The 17,487-nt window shown below is 46.2% G+C and overlaps 3 protein-coding genes across 3 annotated transcripts; 1 reads left to right on the forward strand and 2 right to left on the reverse strand.

Moving 5' to 3' along the window:
- Positions 1-1,323: 1,323 nt before the first annotated feature.
- Positions 1,324-11,778, reverse strand: LOC108606991 (brefeldin A-inhibited guanine nucleotide-exchange protein 3). The gene is made up of 9 exons (XM_017997565.2): positions 11,653-11,778; positions 10,685-11,072; positions 10,135-10,268; positions 8,739-9,382; positions 8,357-8,677; positions 6,451-7,711; positions 5,667-6,034; positions 5,052-5,598; positions 1,324-4,317 (listed from the first exon to the last, which is right to left on the reverse strand). Exons 2-9 carry the CDS (start codon positions 10,767-10,769, stop codon positions 1,384-1,386), a joined length of 6,294 nt encoding a protein of 2,097 aa, XP_017853054.1. The 5' UTR covers positions 10,770-11,072; positions 11,653-11,778; the 3' UTR covers positions 1,324-1,383.
- A 658-nt stretch (positions 11,779-12,436) lies between these two features.
- On the reverse strand, positions 12,437-13,485 carry LOC108606011 (malignant T-cell-amplified sequence 1 homolog). Its single transcript, XM_017995836.2, has 4 exons — positions 13,380-13,485; positions 13,162-13,314; positions 12,790-13,092; positions 12,437-12,718 (listed from the first exon to the last, which is right to left on the reverse strand). Exons 1-4 carry the CDS (start codon positions 13,388-13,390, stop codon positions 12,637-12,639), a joined length of 549 nt encoding a protein of 182 aa, XP_017851325.1. The 5' UTR covers positions 13,391-13,485; the 3' UTR covers positions 12,437-12,636.
- Positions 13,486-13,636: 151 nt separating this feature from the next.
- LOC108605654 lies at positions 13,637-16,640 on the forward strand. Its single transcript, XM_017995440.1, has 2 exons — positions 13,637-13,758; positions 13,822-16,640. Exons 1-2 carry the CDS (start codon positions 13,677-13,679, stop codon positions 16,545-16,547), a joined length of 2,808 nt encoding a protein of 935 aa, XP_017850929.1. The 5' UTR covers positions 13,637-13,676; the 3' UTR covers positions 16,548-16,640.
- The last annotated feature ends 847 nt before the right edge of the window (positions 16,641-17,487 follow it).

The raw sequence follows: 17,487 nt of genomic DNA on the forward strand, positions 1-17,487 counted from the left end.
TTCGCTATATGTATATAGTATATTTTGTGTGTATATATAATTTGTTGTTTTGTATATATTTGATGCAAATTAATCGCTATAATACACTCAATTTTGTTTCTGATATATTTGAGCTATGTATATATTATATAGTATTTTTATATATGCTTCAAATTTTGCGTCGGCAATTAGAACTTTGAATAAACTTCGCTTTGATTTACAATTTAAAATAGGCTTTACTTAAACTTAAAAGCATATGTATATATATTTGCTTATACGCTATATTTTTCAGATATTTTTCCGCATCGAAAAATACATTTTGCACATAAACTTAACTTTGGTTTTAGCTAAATAGGCACAACATACATGATAGATATATATTCTTGATATATACTGTAGCTGATTAAAGATTTTTTTTTTGGTTTTTTATATAGTACAGTGGCTTACAATATGTATATGCACATATAATTTGTTCTGCTCTTTATTGTTGAGGAGAGAGAGGAGGAGAGAGAGAGAGAGAGGGGGCGTGTTGGGAGTTGGTGCGCAAAGAGAATTGAGAAACGCATTTATACAAATTTTGAATAGTTGAAGTTCTAGTGCTAGAGTGGAGAGGGGCTAGAGAGTGTGAGAGTGCGCGAGAGTGTGGGGGAAGGGGTGGGAGGCTAAGAGGGATTTAGCTACGTTATAACAATTGTTACAGGACTACGTTTGTTCAACAATTAGGATTGCTGTTGCTTGTGACTTTCACGCTTATATTGTTTGCTAAATATATAAAAAAAAAAAAATTATTACTTTTCGTTCTGTTAGTTATTTAAATTGTTGCTGCAGCCTTCTTAGCGAGATTGTACTTTACAGTTTTCTTCTTGTGCTGACACATGTTGAGCTTTTACTTTGAAATGAGTGGAGGACGAAAATTGGTCAAAGGGTCTACTGACAACAGAGAGACAGACAGAGAGAGGGAGCGAGCGTGTGATTGAGCGAGAGAGAGAGACGGAGAGTGAGACAAAGAGCGAGACGACACGTAGCCTGGTTATTGAACTTAGTGTAGCAGTTTTCGATTTTGGGATTGGAATGGGCGAGGATTACGGCTGCTAAGCCTTTCAGTTGGGTTTTTGCTTTAAAGACAGTTGAGTGTTCTTTGCGATAACTACGAATAGACAGTTCGTAAAGTCAGTTAAGCATAAAGCAGCAAATTTATGCAATATGCCAAAAGAAAAGTTATAGCTTAAGTAGAATAGCAGTTGAAGTTATCTATAGTTGCCACAAATGTTTAAATCAAATTTAGTTTGCAAAGAGTGTGAGTGGGGGGTAGGTGGAGGAGAGCTATTCTCCTGGATTTGGGTATGAACACTCGACTGTCTTGGGCTGTGTTTACAGATCAAAATAAAACTCAACAAGCATTGCCTAAAATTGATTAACCTTTAGCTCATTGCCCTGCAGCTGGACCAGGCGGAACGCCTCGCGTATGGTCGGAGTCATGAGCAGCTTCAGATTGTCCTCGGCCTCGTGGGGCAGTGAGCGCAGCAGCTCCATGGAAGCGACCACCAGTTGAGCCAATGCAGCGCGCTTATAATTCGAATCCTTCAATATGCTGCTGGCGCGTTGCTGCTCAATTTCCGGTGATATGGATTCGGTGTCCGTCTTGGCGGCCTGGCGATTCGTATCGAACGGATTGTTGCGGCACTTGGGCTGGAATTCGCTAATCAACGTAGTCATGGTGACACTATCATCCTCCTGCTGCTGCAGCTGCACACACTTGCTGGGCGACTGCTCGCTCGACTGCTCCAGCTGAGCGCCCGCATCGTGATTGCCATTCAGCGATTTGTTGTTGTTGAACGTAGTGAGCGGCAGCGACTGTCCCCCCGCCGCCGACGCCGCCGCCTTGCGCCCCTTGGCAGTCTCCAGATCATGCATGCTGGAGTTGCTCAGATAGAGCTCACAGACCAAATTCCAAGCGTCCTGCAGGCAAAACAAGTAGCGCACAAAGTTCTCCTTCTTCTTGACCGTTGTGGTGTTCAGACGCGAGCAGGACTCCAATATGAAATTGAGATCCTCGGCGCCCAGATTGTAAACCACAATGTCGTTCAGGTGCGAGTCCACCAGCGCTATGTAGTAGATCATCCAGCTGGAGTTCATTTGCTTGTACAAATTGGCCGCGTACTCAATGTTGCTGACCTTTTGCATGAGGAACTTGAGTCCGGGACGCGAGTCGAACTCCAGCGCCGACATTAGATACTGCTTGACGCAGCGCAGCAAAATCTCCTTGGAGCGAAAGTCCAAATCGTAGTCGTGCGTGCCTTGGCCGACGCCATAGCAACTGTTGCTGCTGCTGGTGTTGGTGTTGCTGTTGCTGGAGCTGGAGTTGGAGCTGGTGGCGCCGCCTGTGGCATGCGCAGCGGCATAATTATCAAATATGCAAGTGGAGACGGCTTGGGGCACGCACTTGAGTCGCGACAGCAGCAACTTGGCTACGAGCTGCAGCAGCATTTGATTGGCCAGCAGACCCACCACTAGATTCTTAAACGGAATGCGTATGACAAAGTTATCCAAGTTCGAATTGAAGCCATTGTTCAACGGATACAGCAGAAAGGAATAGCTGCGATCATCGGACAAGCTGCTGGCCCCATTGGCTGCCATCTGCTGCGCCTGCTGCTGCGGCTCGCGCTGATTGTCGGCCAGGAAGACCTGCTGGGCCAGCGCATAGATGCGTGCCAGCTCCTCCAGCGTGCTGTCCCGCCGCGCCGCCACCTTAACGTTGGCGCAGTCGCCATAGAAGCTGTGCGACTTCTCGTGAAAGGCGAAGCTCAGTTGACGCAGTGGCGCAATGGTGACAGTGCAGGCCCGATGTATGGCCGAGCAGGCAATCATCCATTGGGATTCGTTGAACAACATGCCCGTGGAGAGGATGACATGCTTCAAGCAGGACACCGAGATTCTTGCTATGGACTCTTGCGACTGTGCAGCGCATTCGATCAGCACCAGCAGCAGCTGCTTTAGCGCCAAAGTAGCGGAGCTGCTTATTTTGGTGGGCGTGGCAGCCTCCAGCAGCTTTTGTTGTAAGTGAGCAGCGCTGCTTTGTTGTTGGTGCTGCTGCTGCTGCTGCTGCTCCTCGCTGCCCGCTGAGCTGCAGCTGCTGCTGTCGTAGAGCTGATTGGACTGCTCGGTAGCGCTACCAACTGCCTCGGTGACAAACTTGAGCTTGGAGTAGTTATAATTATCCGCATTGGACTGCACAATCTGCGCCAAGCGCGTCTTGGTGCGTCGCTGCTCGCTGGCAGATTTCTCAATGAACTCCACAACCAAATCTGTGGTCATGCTGCAGCAGTGCTTGAAGTTCTTCTCAATCTGCGTCCAGCTGGCGCCCGTTTTGTTCACATAGCGCAGCCAATCCTGTATCATGGGTATAAGCAAATGATTGATGCAATAGAAGCCAAAGTCAATGCCCGGCGTGCTCAGCAGATTCTTGAACAACTTAAAGATGCTTTGGAGTATGGGCGCCTGGTGTGTATACGGGCAGACAATGAGCGAGTTGGTCAGTCCGTCCAGGAGCAGAAACCACACCTTGAGCACGCCCGACGGCTTGTCCATTTCATCGATCTTCACTATGGCATCCTTGTCGATGTGCAGCGAGCGATACGAGATCATATACTGTTCATTCTTCGTCTGCAGATAATCGTTGCCAAAGTAGGTGAAGTTCTCCATCGAGTTGGGTATATTGGCATCGATGATGTGCGTATAGCTGATGCCCTTGATCTTGTACGTCGAATGGAAGTTCGGGCACTTGGGCATGCTGTACATGAAGCCCAGGATGCTGCTGCAGCGTTCCAGAAAACGCAGCGTTTCATGCAAAAAGTCCGTTGGTCTAAATGCATTGTTATCCATATCCTCGCCAGCGCCACCGCAATTGCCACTGCCACCATTATTATTGCCCGCGCCAGATATTTCCAAATATGAGAGCAAGCACAATATGCAATCCAGTCCGGCATTGGCAAACACCAGCGTGTTGTCCGAGTCCAGGAACACGCGGAATATATCGATGATGTTGCTCATGTTCAACATGCGGCTGCGCGCGTTGCGCAGCGTTCCAAACAGCGGACGCCAGCCGGAGCGTATCTCGGTGCGATGCGCCTCCACAGTCTCATACAGACAGGCCACAATCTGATCCTGCACATCGACATCGCAGCTGTCCATGCTCAGCAGATTCTCGAACGGCTTCAGCAGCGCCTCATTGAAATGGAAATATGGCAGCTCCGTTTGCTCCACCAGCAGTGCCGTTATTATATCGTGTATATACTCGATGGCCCGTTTCGATATCATGCGATCCCGATGACAAGCAGCCTGCAAACAAACAAAAAAAAAAAACATGTGTGCTTTATATATTCCGCTTATAATTAACTTTTCATTTTGTTTCATTTAAAACACAATACAAAACAATTTGGTTATGCCAACTTGAACGTTGGTCACGTAGGTGTTAGAGCTTAATGGCTGTTTGCTACCCACGCTCATTCTTTGCCTGCATACACACATATGTATAGCGTATATGTATAGCGGTTGCTGCAGTGAAAAAACAAAAACTGCCTCTCACACACTAACACACTAGCAAGAGTCGCTCTCGCTCTCGCAGCGCTGCTTGGCTCATTTCTTCGTTAGTTCGCACGATCGCTCTTCGCTGCTGCGACTCAACGAGAGCGTCGCTGCCTTGCTGCTCAGAGAGCGAGCGCAAGCTAACTGTGCATCGTACGATGGGGCTGGGCTTTGTTTTGACTGCAATTAGAAACTGAGCGTGGCATGCAGACTGCCTGCAGCCTGAGTTAAAATTGTGCTGGAAGCATTGAGCCTACGTGCCCACTGTGCACATTTGCATTGACTACTGTACTTGAAAGAAGCATTTGAATGCAGAAAAACTCACTTGCAGCATGGACTAGTTGGATTGCCATTTTTCTAATAGTAGCACAATTGAATATGTAAATATTGCTTAGATTTATTTATAAATGAAATCCTCATATTTTACTCATGCTCATCAAAAGTAAAGCCTATAAGTGATATATGATTGATATTAGAGCTATACTTACATCCATTAAATGCGGTCCGGTTATGGCCCAAACCTTGAGCACATGCAACAATGGTCTGGAGCTGCGGAACACCTTTAGGGTGACATCGCCAATGCGATGCAGGAGCAGCGACATGGGCAAGGAATCGAGCTTTTTCCAGCCCTTGCTGGGCCACCAGATGCGTGTGCTGCTGCTGCTGTTGGAGTTGGAGTTGGTGCCATTGGCGTTAGTTGCTCCATTGCTGTTAGTGCTGCTGCTTGTGACGCCGCCGCCGCCGCCGCCGCCGCCGCCGCCAGCGCCCTTGCGTGCCAGTTGACTCTTGTAGAGCTGATCGCGTGAGGCGCGACAGAGATGCTTGAGGAATTGACACAGCGAGGGCAGGCTGAGCCGCTCGGATGCGTCGTTGAAGAGATTCTCTGCCTGATGGGAGAGCGCACAGAGCACCTTGGAGGTGTCGCTTTGGCTCAGCAACACCGTCTCATTGGTGCCCGAGTAGACCTTCAGTATGGAGGTGATGTTTGTATTGGGACTCTGCAGTGGCGCCTGCAGAAAGCTATAGACATCAACGCTAGTTGGTGAAATAAAGATTCAAGATTAAAAGAGAAACCATTAACGGCTGCTGCATTTCAGACTCACCAGGTCTCGTCATCATCTATGGGTATGGAGGATAGATTTAGCTTATCCTGCGCATTGGCATTACTCAACTTTTCACCCGTCTCCAGGTCACGCCGACTGCTGCCCGGCGATGCGGCAATTGAGGGATTCTGCATGCTAAAGATCTCATGCTCCAGCTGACTGACATGCCGACAAACGGCAAAGATGCTCTGCCAGCAATCGGCGCTATAACTGCCCAGATTCAGCCCACCAGTGAGCACCACATCCATTGACATCGCCTGGCTGGCGGAGATGCGTGGCCCGGTTGTCTGGCAGACATTGGAAGCCAACAGATTTAGTATCTTGCCAGCCAAGTGCTGCAAGTTCAAGCTGTTGCTCAAGGTGGCAGCCTAAGGAGCAATTTTCAAAAACTATAGTTAGCAATCGTATGTGACAAGAGATAAATTAATATAGAAAATCCAAAATAAGAACCGCAAGAACAAACTCGAAGGCAATAGGTCTCATTCCTAGTTGAAATAAAAATAATAAAATAAATAGTCTTTAAAAAATGCTACAAACAAATTTCGACTTGAGCGATTTTAGAAATTCCCATGTATAGCAAAAAATTTTCAGAATTTTCTGTAGTTAAATGATGTTGCTATAAAAATTTGTTAATTGCATTAAATGTGCATATGAGAGACTAATTTGATCACTAAGCATATATTCAATTAAAAATGTTATAAATAAAATAAACCATCAGAATTAACAGAAACTTTCAAAGGTTTTGACAAAAATATCGGTAATATCGATCGATTTTATTTCTTACCGAGTGCAGTCCGTCCAAACACATGGCGTAGAGCGCCTCGCCGCTGGACTTGTTCGCCTTGGCCTTGACTCGGAGCGTGCGCTTGGAGAGAGCCATGAGCTTGTTGGAGGCGCTGCTCTGGAGATCGCCGAGCCCGGCACTCAGGACAATGACCATGGAGTCCCAGCAGCAGGTGAGGAGACGGCGACAAAGCTTCTTGGCGGCCTCACGTCGCTTATCGTGCTGATCATCCTCGCTATGCTTCACTGTCGCCGTTTGCAGATGCTGCCACTCGGAGAGCATTTGGGTCTGGGCCAGGCCGCCAGCATCGCAGAGCATATCGACGAGGGCACAACGTGCGCCAATCCCCTCCAGCTGCTGGCGTGTCATGGACTCGAGCACATTGCAGACGATGACGGATTGATAGAGCTCACAGAGCCAAGGCGAGGAGAGATAGACCAGCACGCCGGTATTCTGGACGGAGGTAACAAACTGCTGCTCCGACATGGGCACCAATATATCCTTGCTCAGCTGTTGATCATAGTAGCCGGCCCGCATGAGCTGCAGACTGAGCAGCAGCGAGGAGTAGATGGCCAGATAGATGCCATCCGCATTGATGGCAGTCAGATTGTAATCAAAGTCCGAGTAGTTCATGCTGTTCTCCTGGCACACCGCCGAGGCGAACTCCTGCATGGCCTCGTCCAGCTCCACGCAGCTGCGCAGACGCAGCAGCTTGGGCACCAAATCCAGACGCAACGCTTTGGCAAAATCACGCGCATGCTGGCGATCATTGTCGCTATCGGTGCGTATGGGCATGACTGGCGCCTCCAGATGCGAGTAGGGCCAGCGGTTCTCGACGCGCGAGGTTTCATCGCTGGAGCTGCTGTGTTCATCATCCTCCGGTCCCTCCGTATCGCCCGAGCCATTCGACGCCGCATCCTGCGTATCATGGGCCGGCTCACAATCGCTCTCCGACCCGGACGAGGTCTCGAACACATTCTGACGAAACTCCACAATGGCATCTCGATATGGCGCCGGCAGGCGTGCCATGCTCTGATAGGTCAATGGACCGGAGTAGTCAGCATCCTTCAGCTGCTCATGCCGTGCATTCACCACCTGCACAATCTGCTCGCTTATCATCGACTCGGTCAGCTCGCCGCTGCACAGCACCTGCAAGCTGTCCAGCAAGGCGACCATGCACTCCACGCTCGCCTGCAGGCTCGCCTCGGTGGCGCTGCCGGCGCTGGCGCCATACGCACACTCCTCCATGGCATCCACCAGTCTGAGAGGAATGAAATAAAGAGTCAAATATTGTTAAGCATATGTAAGTACTGTGCACACTCGCTAACGAACACAGTCTTGTGAAATTCCCAAGTTCAGACTTAGGACAATTTTCTTCAAATTTATGAATATTTGTTTTACGCTCCTGAAGTTGTTACAATGCTGATGGTAGAATATAAATTAACAGATTATAAATTCATTGCCTTACAACACTTGAAAATATTGGAATCGGACTACATTATAGGGCTATAGCAGTGGTTACTACAGATATTTCTAAAAGAAATATCAGCTAGCAATTCCTAGCTTAGTTATTATATTATTTTGTATTATAATTAGTTTTGTAAATAAATAAATTAAACAGAATTAAACTAAAACTCATAGATAATAGATATTTCCAAGTTGTTAAGCTAAATTCTACTCACAATAATGTAAAATTGCTAATTAAAGTCTTAAGCAACAATAACATTTAAGTTAACTGTCAAGTCGATGTCCTTAGTAGCTAGCACTGCCTATATTTAGTTTTTATATTACTTTTGTTAATCTTGTAAATAATCTATTTTCAGCTAGTCACGTCTATTGCCTATTGAATTAGCATCTTTAGTTAACTAGTTAGTGAGCGTTCACTGTCGTGTGCTGTCAAACTCACAAGCGAAAGAGCGCCATTTCATCGCTGCAGCCCTGGGCTGTATGCTTGTCCACATAGAGTATGACCGCTAGGTCGATGAGCCGCTCCGGACTCTTGAAGATCTCACGCACACAGCGCAGCGGCTCGGTGCGATTGAGCGGCGCCGGCAGCAGCACCATGCGATGGAATAACGCCTCCAGCATCGGACGCAGTGAACCATGAGCGCCGGCAATGCGCAGCAATTGGATGGCTGTCAAGTAAACGCAACGTGCCTGTGGTCCATCCAGTCCTGGACCCGTAAAGAAGCCACGTGCCTCGTTCTCAATCATATGCAATGCATCTCTATTCGAAAAAAGAAAAGGATTAATGGCTTAGTCTTGTGCGGCGGCACTGGCCCACTCACTTGTATGTAAATTTCTTGTCCAGATTTATGCGTCCGGGTGAGCCAAGTGCTGCGGCCAGCGTTGGGCAGAACTTTTGCCAAAGGAACGAGGTAAAGTGCGGATTTGCATGCACATTACGCGGCAGCGCCGAACTGAGCGTCAAAATGCATTCGGTGTGATATAAAGAGCTGGGATTCTCGCATTTCTTATTCGGCGACGCATTGTTGACATTCGGCTCCACCAGGCGACTGCAGAGCCACTGCATCACGGGTATGACCTCATTGTAGACAGCCGATGCCTGTGTCTGCGTCATTAAGCCCGCCGGCGCCGTCTTCTTCACCTCCTCGGCCTCCTCGATGAGAAAGGCGCAAAAGGTGCGCAGGCATTGGGAGGCCGCCGCCAGCGATGCCGCCTTGGTGGCCCGTGAGCCCAACTCCCAGCACTCTCCGCATCGCGACAATATCTCAATCAGCAGCCGCCCATTAAGCGTGCACGCCGGCGAGCAGGCCATGGCCAGAAACAAGCGCAGCACATTCACCACCGTATCCTCGCTGCTGGTCGTTGGCAAAATGCCGTTGGTGGCACGCAGCAGCTGCGAGGGCAACCACACAGAGTCGTCCTCCGGCTCTAGGCCAATGTAGAAACGCTCGTCCTTGATAACGCGCTATGTGTTCAAAAACAAATTCATTAGTTTCAATTTTTTAATCAGAAAATTTATATTCCAAATAAGTCAAATTATTGTTGCTAATTAAAAAATGCAAATAATATGAAATTTATATACCAAATCTGAGCTTACAGTCTTTGGAACTCTATGAAATAATCCCGAATTTTTTCATAACCGTAAACATAATTTAATCTTGAGTTCTCCTTTGAAATTAAGCAAATATTGAATCATTATGATTGCTAATCATTATTTAACAGCTATTAAAATTAAATTTAAAGAATATATACAAAACAGTCTGTATCATTATAATTGTTTAAAATATGTCTTTAATTCTGTTTTTCTAGTTTCAGTATAGCAACGTTCAGTATAGAACTGACCTAGATTAAAGATTCAAGCTTATCATTAAGTTCAAAAATTGTATTCTTTCTGAACCCAATCGAATAATATAGAACGTACTTTCGGACACAATGTGCTTCGAAATTGGCCTTTAATTCGAGCCATTGGCATTGGGCACAGCAATTAGCTAAGCTCAATTTTCCTTATGCCTTGCCGCCATAACTATTTGTGGGCATTTCCGTTACGGAAATGTGCTGTGCGCACAATTGAGCGTAGAATGAACGCTTTTGACAGGCGGTAACCCGCTTCCTAACCCAACGTACCACCCAAACACCCAAACACCCAACCACCCAACTCAACCAGCAGTTTCGACTGCTGTTCAATAATTGACTGATGGATGTTCTTATCGTACTTACATGCAGGCCATTCAGGCCCATTGTTATGAACTTGGGCCGCTTTGTGTCCAAGGCCATTTGCAGAGCCGTAAAACAAACGGAGCGCAGCTCATGCGATGGATCCCTATGCATGCCATGTTGACGATAAAGTTTATCTGGAAAATACGTAAAAACCCAAAACGATGAGCGTCATCAGCAAAGCAAAAACAAACTAACAAACAAACAACAAATAGATAAAGGTTACTGATAATTGAAGTGTGATTAGAAATTGTTGCCTACTTTTCAGCGAATGAAAAGAAATTTGCTGAATATTGTGGAAATTTAAGTTGCACTTTTAATTTGTGCGCTTTCATGTGTGCAAGCCATTTCCAGTTTATAGCGTATTTAGAAACAAAGGAAATGCCAAACGAATGTGCAGAAAGGCAAAAAACACGATAACAACAACGAGCTATATCAAATGACCAAAAGCAAGGAAATTGCTTTCTTGCATGCATGCTTGCTTATAACTGTAGACACATATGGTATGTGTGTTTGTGAGTGTGCGTGTGTGTGTGTGTGTAGACATATTTACCGTAAGCAATTTGCGCCGTTTGTCGCAACGCATTGTGTTTGGTGCCCGTCGACTCCTTGATAATTAACAAAAATAGGTCTTCCATATTGCAAGCGCACTGAATGTTGATGCGTGGGTGTGAGTGCGTGTTCGTGTGTGTGTGTAAATATGTGACGCGCGCTCTCTGTCACGCTCGCTTGCTGTCTCTGTCGCACGCTAGTTTGCAGGCTCAGAAAGCTGTTGCTCTTCTAATATGTCCGGTAATAACAATTGCTTAGTTGTTGCTGCTGTTAATATGAGCTGACTTTGCTGTTGTTGTTGTTGCTGCTGCTGTTTTTGCTGTTGCTGCTTCTGCTTGTTTGTCGCCTTTGCCTGCCACCATCATCAGCGAGTCAATTAGCGCCAATGTCTGCCAAAAAAAGCGAATGAAAGAAATATGTAAATTGGAGTAAAATCAATAGAAGAAAGCAAACTGCAGTTAATGGCATATTGTAGGCATTTGTTTATACATATGCTACACTTTGCTTGCTTGCGTGCGTGTTTATAACTCTATGTGTGTGTGTGTGTGTGTGTGTTGGTGTTAAATGTGTTGCTTATGGCGACGACGACGAGCGACCACCTTGCAAGTCCTTTGATCATGACTCACACGCCCACTTGAGCGCACACAATTGTTGGCTCTGCAGTTTTTACGCTTTCCGTTTTGCTTCTTTTTGCACCTTCAAAAAGTTCAAACAGTGTGTATCCCTTATCCTTGAAAAAAAAAAACTTTTTCGTATTTTAAATGGCGCATACACCAACACACCAACACACACACACATGCATACGCACATATACATACATACGTTTGTATATCTACTTGCACTGACTGCATTGTATGAATTCTGAATTTTATTTGTTCTTTTTCAGCTTGCCATATGCCACTTAACACTTGTAAGCCACTTTTAGTTTCTTTTTGCAGCTGCCATTGTTTGTTTTTGTTACCCTCTTACCATTTTTGAGTTTTATATTGTTTCACTGCTATTTGCTCTTTTTCACAAGTTGCACTGAGCTTGTAGATTGATAGTAGTAGCGCTGCTTCTAAATTTTATTGTGAATTATGCTGGGAAGTGTGTGCTTTGCGACAAATGCTGCGCAGCAACTGAAACATAAAACAATTTTTCCTACGCTGCTTCCAAATAGACGCATACACACACACAAACACACTCACTCGCGTGCATACGTTCGACGAATATGCATATGAACCGTTACTTTTGCCATTTGCGCATGTACGCAAGAATGCGGGTAGCAAGAGCAAAAGCTTGCGTGCTGACGTCACAATGTGCGCTCGCTACCAAAACATTTGCACAAAATTGCTTTCGATAAACTCATTTAATTTATAAGTTTACAATTTTAGCTCTCTAGCCACCTTGTTTTGTATGTTGTGCGCATTACGCTCGAACTTATGTTAATTTGTGACGTCACAAGCTTGTTGTGTTTGCAGGATGAGAGCACACAACAGCTGACATTGTATTTGCGGAAAAATCGATAAGTGCGCACACACTGCTCAAAAATATGAGTAAAATGCAATTGCTGAGAAAAAAAACAACATGCACACTAGATAAAATCAAACACAGCGATATAAACACACACACACACACACCCTGCATATTAAAAGAACTATTAAAAATTGTTTTGAGAGCGTTGCAACCCTCCACAGGTGGTTGATGATAGTGCGCATGTGGGTTTATGCTTTTTTTAAATGCAATAATTTGTTTTAATTTGTATTTCGAATAGATTTAAAATAGTTTAACTGGCTTTTCTTTTTTTAAATTAATGAAAACAAAATTTACACGATTTTCAATTGCATACATAGTATAAACCATTCTTAGCTCTCATGACAAACGACGTAGGCTACGTTAGGACGAATGCATGCTGTGGACTTCGGCTGATGGCTGCACCTCCCTCCCTCGGCGGCCAGGCCTGGTGCTCTCGCGTTATTTAACTGGCTTCGACTTCCACAGGCCATCGTTCAAAAAATGATACGTTTCGATGCCAATGCCTTTGTTGACTTTTTGGCTGTAAAAAAAAAAAAAGAAATGGCATAAATATATATGTACATGGATACATTTGCAGACTCTAAAACGTACATTTCTTCTGTGGATAGTGTGAGCAGTCCAATGGCTAGCGCATGCTCTTTGCCCTCAGCCATAATGGCCACCACGGTGCCCTTATCCGCCGCTGTCATGCAAGCACCCGGGGATGTGAGACCTGGGCACATAACATTGGCGCCACTTAGGACAAAGCGTATGGCACCTTTGTCCACCTGCTCCATGGTCACAAAATAAGGGAACTTGTGCAATAGACGCAGCGTTGGCATCCAGGGACCATCACGATGGCGAAAGAACACCTGCTCGCCGGTGCCATTTAGCAATAATTCAATATGATCATGGCTAGTGGTAAATGTATAAAAAAACACAAATAAAACAACAGCTGTTGGCCATTTTAGACGGAGCGCTTACCATTTTGCAATGCGATACGAGTCCTTTTTGGGGAGTATTAAATCGATGTGTGTCTCCAATTTGGGATATGCGTCCAGCAGCTTGGCACGTATGCCTTTCTGTACGGATGACTTTAGCTGCTGAATCGACGAGATGCTGTCCTTTTCCTCGAATCTATTTTGCACACATACATATATAAATTGCCTAACCGCCGTCCAACATGCTATATTTATACATACTTTTTAAACATTTTGCAAAGTTTTAGTTGCTGGTTGGCCGCAGCTGCTTAAAAGGTGGCTAAAAGTAAGTGTTGTACAAATACTCGAAGTGTGACCAACGTAGCCACTGATTTCAGTATTATTTAGTATTCAGCTGTTAAAATTTCTTTACAAAAAAAAGTGTGTATACACTACTATCAAATATCGAACCAATGGCAGACTGTTATCGAACCGGCATCGTCATCGGCACTTGTGTTAAATTTGTAAACAAAACAGCGCGTTACTTTAAACGTTTTATATATTTATGTGCAAAATACAATGTCGCTGTTTCCAGCCTATGGCAATGCTGAAACAAAGTCCGCAACAGATGAGCCGAAACCAGAAGCTAAAGTAGCAGCAGGTAAGGTTTGTCTACCAATGTGAAATTTTGATTCTCATTGTTGAATATTTGCAAATCTTTCAGCCAAGTCTGACGATTGGAAGCAGAATCAAAGCTACGATGTGGCAACAGTTAGCCAGCAGCTAAGCGACTCACCCAGTGAAAGCGAAAGCGATGCAGAAAGCACAAGAAGCGATGAGAGTGAAAAGCCGTCGTGCAGTAAATTTTCCGGAACGCCCGCGCCGCCGCAGCGCACTTTGGAGTTTGACAATACAGTGGAGTACTATGTGGACAAGTCGGAGAATAGGGCGCACAAGGAGCTGGACCGCTTGCCACGTTTGAGTCGTCCAAACTATAGAATACACATGCGGCGCTTGGATGTGCCACAGCGTGGCAGGCAACGAATGAAACGCGAGAAGCGCAAGCTGCTGTGCGTTAAGGAAAAAGCAGCTGTGGAGCAAAAACTAAGCGATGAGCAAACGCTCAAAATGGAGCAACGTTTGCTGCAGCTCAAGCAGCTTGTGGCCGATAAGCCGGAGCAGCTGGCGCACTGGGTGGAGTTGCATCAGCTGCTGGGACAGAATCTACACAAATGCAATCGCTTGGCCGTGGCAGAGCAGCAGCTGTATGGGCTGGAAACAGCGCTGCAGCATCACAAAGGCAATGAGCAGCTGCTCCAACTATATGTGGCAACATCAAGCGCTGCCTATGCCGATAGCGAGGTGGCCAGCAAGCTGGAGCAGCTGCTCGATCGCCAGCCATATGAATATACGCTATGGACAGCGCTCATAATGACGACACAAGGCACCATGGCGCGTTGCAATGTGCCGGCCGTGCTGCACATATACGAGGAGAGCATGCGACGCATGCATGTGGGGCCCAAGGAGCAACATGTGCATACGGATGAGCTGATGCTGAAGCTTTTCCACAACTGTGTGCTCTTCTTGCGGCAATCGGCGAACACAGGACTGATGTTTGCGCTGCTGCGGCTGTCGCTGGAGCTGCATGCAACGCATGTGAACTTTGACTGCTTCGAGGCATGCGCTGCAGACGAAACGATGCTGCTGGAATACGAGGAGCTGGTGCTGCGCTCGGGCATGCCCATGCCAGAGATATGGACACGCGTCGAACGTCTGCGTCAGGCGTACACATTTCTGCCCTATCCAGCGCACTCGGCGCCCGGCTTGGATGCCGAACGCTGTGTCTATGCCCAGGATGTTTGCCACTACATCTATCCGCTGAAACGGCCAAAGCAGAACTTGCTGCAGCTGCTGATGCTGGTGTTGCAGCTATGCAAGCTGCCGCTGCTGCGCAGCAATTGCCTGTCGGAGCGCCTAAGCGCGCGCATTGAGCAAATTGGCGATACGGAGGCGGTCGAAATGCTGCTGGCCAATCTATTCGAGCGTCATAGCTTTGCGCTGCCGCTGAATAAGCAATTCGTGGACGCACAGCTGCAGCTCTGCAAGGAGCTGTATGTGTGCCCCAGCTTCATGCCACAGGCCATAGGTCACGAGCTTTACGAGCAGTGCTTGGAGCGGCTGCTGCTCAAATGCAGCGACATTTACACGTCCGTCGAGGACGAAGACAAGCGTCAGCTCTTTCTGCTGCTCCATATGCGCTTCGAGCGCTTTCGCCTGCTGCTGCTTAAGCTAAGCGGCAAGCTTACGCCCGCGTATACAAAGCAGGCGCGTCAACGTCAGCGTCAGCTGCTGCGCCAGCCACAAAATCGTCAGATCACCGCGCTATATATAGAGCTAGCTATGTTCGAGTTTGAAGCCGGCGAGCAGCAGCAGCAGCGCATCTTTGAGCAGCTGCTAACAGCGGAGCCGACAGCGACGACGTCAGTTGAGCAGCTGCAGGCGCGTTTGGTTTACGCCGAAATGCTGCTCGCTGAGCATAGGAACGCCGACGCATTGGAAGTGCTCCGAATAGATTTGGATAAGAGCGCGCAAGAGCTGGCGGCAGCCTTGAAACAAGCCACGTTGGATGTGACGGCAACGAGCGCGCCCCTGCCCTTGACGCACTACTTCAAGCCGCAGCTGCTGCTGCTGCTGCTGCGTCGCCATGTCCTGCTGCTGCACTTGAGTGAGCAAACTACGCAGGCATTGACCTTGTTGCATAAACTGCTGCTGGAGCCGCTGTTTGCATTCGAGCCCACGCAGCTGTCAATCACACATTGTCGTCACAATCGCGAGCAACTGCGTGAGCTGCAGCTGCTGCTGCTGGAGCTGCCCGGCAGTCACAGCTTGCCACAGCGCGTGCCACAGTTAATGGAATTGCTGGAGCGCGCTCTCGTCGAGTTTCCACGCAATCTAACGCTGCTGCAGCGCTGGTCGACGCTCGGCACGTTGCCTTGGTTTAAGCTGCGTGCACGTCTGGTGCAGACCAAGGCCGGCGTTTTGTCCTTGCTGCATTTAGTCCTTGCCGCACGCTGTCGCTTCCTGCAGCACGAGTCGGAGCCACACTTGCAGCAGCTGCTGCGCAATCGCGTCCTCAGCATGTTTGAGACTTTTCTGCCCAGCAACACGCATCGCTCGGAGCAGGAGGCACAGCAGTATGATATCCTGCGGCGCAATTCCTTATTCTGGCGCTGCTATCTGCGCTGCCTCTCAAGCATTGAGACCAGCTTCGAGCGCAGTCGCAGCTGCCTGCTGATGGCCCTGGATGAGTGTCCCTGGGATAAGGCGCTCTACATGGATGGCGTCACCTATGTTCCCCAGGATATTGGCAGTCTGCAGGATGTCATGACTGAAAAGCAATTGCGCATATTTGCCCTCCCCGAGGAACTGAGTGTCCTTCGCGAAAGTTAAGCTTTCACTTTGTTGCTTATGCTATTTGTAAGTCTATCAGATTATTCGTTATTTTTTACTCTGAAACGGCTATAAAAAAAATAAATAGAACAAAATGCTGCTATTAAAATTGTAACTTTTATTTTGCTTTCAGTAATTCATTAATAAGTAACATCATTGATTTTATAATATAATAAATTTAAAGCTATTGCAAAATTTCTACGAGCTTAGATCCGAAATTTTATTGCCTGAATTTAATTCAAAATATGTTTATATATTTATTATATTTATAAATCAATAGAATAGAGAATTTAAGCCATGCACATCAAATTTATAACTATGTATTAACTTTCTTTATTTTAAATTTCTTGCTCTGGCGCTAAAAAAGCTAAATCAGCTGTTAATTAGAGCAGCCAGAAAAAATACTAAAGCAAACCTTGGTATTTTTTTGCGTATCAGCTGGAGGCTTCAGTTTAATCTGTAAATAAAAAATTAAATGAAATTAAATATATGTATTTTGCATAAGATATACATACTAATATATTTTTAATTAATAATTTCTATAGAAGCTGACAATAATATAAAAACATTTTAGTTTACTAAATATATTATTTCCATGATAAAAATATAATAAAAAATATAAGAAATTAAATTATTATTATATTTAAATGCTTAGGAATTGCAACTCTAGCCTCAATTGCAAAAGGAGCACAAGCAACAAAATTTTGCGCGCAAAAAAACGAATAAGAAATTCAAGCTTTATAAATATTGCGTATACGCCAAGTAGGCAAAAATAAAAGTTTGCTTAAAAGCTTGCGCTCGAAAACAAATTCTTAGCCAGTAGCAGCAATAGTAACAAAAACAAATCCCGAAAGCTTCTTGCAGCCATTTCCCCTGTCTCAGCACATAGAATATGAAACGCCTCCGCGTCCTGCGAGCTTGAACAGAATATAAAAATACG

The sequence above is a fragment of the Drosophila busckii genome, chromosome X (genome assembly GCF_011750605.1).
Source record: "Drosophila busckii strain San Diego stock center, stock number 13000-0081.31 chromosome X, ASM1175060v1, whole genome shotgun sequence".
Classification (NCBI taxonomy): Eukaryota; Metazoa; Arthropoda; class Insecta; order Diptera; family Drosophilidae; genus Drosophila; species Drosophila busckii.